This window comes from Gymnoscopelus microlampas (assembly GCF_963454915.1).
Source record: "Gymnoscopelus microlampas genome assembly, chromosome: 5".
In the NCBI taxonomy this organism is placed as follows: domain Eukaryota; kingdom Metazoa; phylum Chordata; class Actinopteri; order Myctophiformes; family Myctophidae; genus Gymnoscopelus; species Gymnoscopelus microlampas.
The window spans coordinates 58,377,748-58,382,747 of NC_139942.1; the positions used below are offsets into that span (position 1 = coordinate 58,377,748).

Genomic DNA, 5,000 nt, shown 5'->3' on the forward strand with positions numbered 1-5,000 from the left:
AATAGCCCAAAGTGTAAAATAATGCTTTTTTAGCTCAAATCTAAAAATGACACAGTTCCAGGTCTTAATGTGTTGTGTTGTGTTGTGTTGTGTTGTGTTGTGTTGTGTTGTGTTGTGTTGTGTTGTGTTGTGTTGTGTTGTGTTGTGTGCAGTCATGCGGTAGCGGGGCCACGTGTGTGGAGCTACGCTGCCCCCTGCAGGGCCTGGACAGCGATGCAGTCATCACCCTGTACGCTCGCCTGTGGAACAGTACCTTCCTGGAGGTGATTATTATTATGATTATTACTGAACACTATAGATGAACAGTACCTTCCTGGAGGTGATTATTATTATGATTATTACTGAACACTATAGATGAACAGTACCTTCCTGTAGGTGATTATTATTATGATTATTACTGAACACTATAGATGAACAGTACCTTCCTGGAGGTGATTATTATGATGATGTTGAGTGTTGTTAACATGTATGTTTTGTTTTGTATGTGTTCAGGACTTCTCAGAGTGTTAACATGTATGTTTTGTTTTGTATGTTTTCACAGTGTTAACATGTATGTTTTCACAGTGTTAACATGTATGTTTTCACAGTGTTAACATGTATGTTTTCACAGTGTTAACATGTATGTGTTTTGTTGTGTATGTGTTCAGGACTTCTCTGAGCTGGACTACCTGGATGTTCTGGTGAAGGCCTCTATCAGTGTTGAGGGCAAGGCTAAGAACATGGTTCTGAAAAACGCAGAGACACAGGTATGTATTTATAATAATAATAATGATAAGGGTAATAATAATAATAATAATAATAATAATAATAATAATAATGAGAGACCAGAGCAATGGAGGATCGCGTTAGAAATATTATTGTTCCAGGCGTTAGTCGGGACCCTCTGCCGTCTCGCACGCTTTGTTTACATGCGCGTCCTCGTCGGGGTTTCTACAGTACGAAACATATCAGCGTAAGTGGATGGAAGAAATGCTGCAAAAGGTGCTGCTCCGCCACAATCCGTGCGGCGAAAAGCACCTCAATCAGCATCAGCAGGCGAGAGAGAGCAGCACATTACAGTGCAACCACTGCCAGAGAGACTGTTACAGCCACACTAAGCACTGCTCCCTGCACCAGAGAGACTGTTACAGCCACACTAAGCACTGCTCCCTGCACCAGAGAGACTGTTACAGCCACACTAAGCACTGCTCCCTGCACCAGAGAGACTGTTACAGCCACACTAAGCACTGATCCCTGCACCAGAGAGACTGTTACAGCCACACTAAGCACTGCTCCCTGCACCAGAGAGACTGTTACAGCCACACTAAGCACTGCTCCCTGCACCAGAGAGACTGTTACAGCCACACTAAGCACTGCTCCCTGCACCACCTCATCTAATACAAGTGTGCTTGTGCCATGGGGGGGGGGGTTGCAGCGCGAGAAGAAAAGGACGCTCTGCTTCCAAATTCCGCCGATTTTCGCCGTTTTTTTTCTCTCACACCGTTAGGAGAACCCCCCAAGGTTGCTGCCCTGTGCTGCGCTGCTTTTATCCACCAGATTGGGACGTTCACGGCATATTTTGCACCACTACGATGTGTTCATCATCGGTGACGAGTGCCTCCAACAGCCGCTGCTGGCTGCGTGCACACAGCGAGGCAATGCGAGGCGATGCGATGCGAGACACTCACACAATCACGTGCAGCATGCGTCCCTGCGTCTAATGGCTGTACATGGGGCCGACGCGTGCTTTAGTGATTGTGTGAGTGTGGCTTCAGGAAGTAAATTCCTAGCCTCGATCTCCAGGCTTTTATTTTTCAGTTTTGCTAAAAAATAAAAGCTTGGAAATTCCTGTCCCAGCTGTTGGTACACAAAAGCGCCTCGCGTCGTCTGATGTGGTGCGCATTATTTATTTTGGGTGCGCATGCGCACCAGTTATGTGCACCCCTGGTTATAGTTATATTTATAGTTATATTCATGTGTTACAGGTCAGAGTCACCGTGTTCCCAGAGAGGAGAGCAGCTCAGTACTCAGGTCTTCCATGGTGGATCATCCTGGTTGCCATCCTGTTAGGACTGCTGCTGCTGGGCCTGCTGGTCTTCCTGCTCTGGAAGGTAAAAACTATAAGCTATCATAGATTTATTCCTGCTATAGAAGGTACAGGAGGTCACAACTAAACTATACACACACACACGCACACACGCACACGCACAGACACACACACACACACACGCACACACGCACACACGCACACACGCACACACGCACGCGCACACACACACACACACACACACACACACACACACACAAAACACTTGAAATGCACACCTGTTGGCCTTGTTTTATCATCTATTCAGCTGAGATGCTTTAGATCATGCATGGGCAACTGGCGGCCCGGGGGCCACATGCGGCCCCCACCTTCACTTAATGCGGCCCGCAGGTTAACACATCCAATGCCAAGGGCTAATCTCAGAATGTACTCACCAGTGCCAAGGTTTTTTTGTTGTTGCCGACGGGAAACAAAAAACTGGATCGCAAATAGTTCCGACTTCCGGTGGTGTTACACTGAAAATGGTCCGTGTAGAAAATCGAAAAAAAAAAAAAAAATCGAAAAAAAGGAAAAAGCACCCGGACCGTAGGACGGTCTCGGCACTTAACAGTTGGATTTAACGGACCGTAGGACTACGTTCTTGGCAGTTAATGTGTTAATATAGGAATACTGATATATTATTTCAGCTGTTACAATTCCAAACATGAGCCGCTTTAATTACTTCAGTCTATATTAGTAGCTTAATGACTAGTATTAAAATTATATTGTCTTTTTTATGTTCAATGTATTTGTATGTAAGTTCATAAAGTTAACATGCATTTGAAATTAAATAAAAATGTTACTTTTCAGGATAAAAAAAAAACAAAAACAGGATTCCAATTCAAAAAGTAGTGATGCTGTGTGATAGCTTATGTGATCACATAGCTTATGTGATGCTGAGCAAATCAAACGAAGCCATTAGGAAATTAAAAAAACAGGAAGTGGGTATAGGCTGCCACCTTCTGGCACAAGTTGACCTTCTGGCACATGTTCCTCTCCTAAGGTTCACATACATGTAGATAGACATGTTCTAACCATGTTCCTCTCCTCAGGTTCACATACATACGATAATACGATAATACTTTATTGTCAGTTTGCACTGAAATGTGTCTTGCGACCCAAACAGCCATGTATGCAACATATAACAGTACACACATTTGACATGACACAAGAAAACAACAAAATACAAAATACATACATAAAGACATGCAAAGACAAGAGCAATGTCCACCTCTCAGCCTACCCCTGGCCTATAACTCCTGATTAAGCCTCAATGTGGCCTGATGGACAAAGGACCTCTTCAGTTTGACCTTATTGTATGTAGGAACACTGTATCTCCTTCCTGAAGGCAGCAGCCTATATTCTCCATACAAAGCATGGCTAGTGTTTGAAGTGATATTCCTTGCCAACCTTATCATACTGTTATTATACGTAGATGTATAGAGCCTCTGAAGTGGTTGTCCAACAATCTTTGAACAAATGTTCACTTGCTGCAGCAGTTGTGACTTTAAAGCTACAGACAGACATCCATACCAGGTGGTTCTATACAGTACTGCAGAACACTCATAATTTTTGAGGAGAAAAGCACTGCACTCGTCCGGCCCATTAGCTTTCCTTGTGTTAGTACACCGAAACACTTTCCTGACATCCTCTTCAGTGATGATAATGCTGTCTGAGGGGGCAGGTGTTACAGCCTTAAGTATTTCAGTGCACTTAGAGGAATCGCCTAATGATTCGAATCTGGCATAGAAAGTATTTAGGTCATTGGCAAAGCCAAGTTCATTGTCTGTCACAATAGGTTTTGTTGGGGCTGACATTCCTGTCATGGATTTCATAGTATCCCACGCCTTTTTGTGATTTTTGGCTTTAAACGCATCCTCTAGATGCTGTCTACAGTATGTGCCAATTTTGCCTGCCTCATTTTTGCTTTTAGCTTTTTTTCTGTCAATTTGACATGTTCTAACCATGTTCCTCTCCTCAGGTTCACATACATGTAGATAGACATGTTCCTCTCCTCAGGTTCACATACATGTAGATAGACATGTTCTAACCGTGTTCCTCTCCTCAGTGTGGATTCTTTGGTAAGAAGGACAAAGAGGATGGCTCTCCGTCAGACAAAGAGAGACTGACGTCTGAAGCATAGAAACACTATGAGAGACAGAGAGACATGGTAAACCCATCTGAACGCCCTCTCTCTCTCTCTCTCTCTGCTGTGAGGGGCTCAGCTTGCTGCTCTTATGGTCATCTTCCTTTATGACCACATATGGTGCTGCTTGGTGCCAGATGCTGAATGCAGTTATAGGAGCTAAATGACCGACCGACCGCCGTCTGCTCTGGATGCTTTGAACAAAGTCTCACACAGTGATGTGTGGATGACTGTGATCTGCATGCATGGGGCACGATGCGATCCCTCTCTCTCTCTGTGTGTGTGTGTGTGTGTGTGTGTGTGTGTGTGTGTGTGTGTGTGTGTGTGTGTGTGTGTGTGTGTGTGTGTGTGTGTGTGTGTGTGTGTGTGTGTGTGTGTGTGTGTGTGTGTGTGTGTGTGTGTGTGCAGTGGCGTGCACAGACATTTTGAGGGGCAGGTGCTCAAGTAAATTATACTTTTTTTTGTTTACTTGGTCTGCTCTTTTTTCCCTCTACACTTATATCTCTTTGCCAAAAATAGCCGATCGACAAGCCCACAACGCCTCGCAGCGCGAGGCGTTGTGGGCTTCTAGATCTGCTATTTTTGGCTAAAGTTCTCCTCAGAAAGGGGATGCTAGGTTTCGAGTGGGTATGGTAAAAAGAAAAATCATATCACATAAAGATTTGTGTGTGTGTGTGTGTGTGTGTGTGTGTGTGTGTGTGTGTGTGTGTGTGTGTGTGTGTGTGTGTGTGTGTGTGTGTGTGTGTGTGTGTGTGTGTGTGTGTGTGTGTGTGTGTGTGTGTTTGCATC

The 5,000-nt window shown here is 44.4% G+C and overlaps 1 protein-coding gene across 2 annotated transcripts in view; it reads left to right on the forward strand.

Moving 5' to 3' along the window:
• Positions 1-5,000, forward strand: part of LOC311046405 (integrin alpha-6-like) — a 61,407-nt gene that overhangs the window by 53,239 nt on the left and 3,168 nt on the right. For both annotated transcript variants that reach the window (XM_084058680.1, XM_084058681.1), the window contains 4 exons: positions 153-263; positions 648-746; positions 1,965-2,090; positions 4,134-4,235. In XM_084058680.1, coding sequence (XP_083914806.1) covers positions 153-263; positions 648-746; positions 1,965-2,090; positions 4,134-4,208 — 411 coding nt within the window. In that variant the 3' untranslated portion in view covers positions 4,209-4,235. The remainder of the gene's footprint in view (positions 1-152; positions 264-647; positions 747-1,964; positions 2,091-4,133; positions 4,236-5,000) is intronic.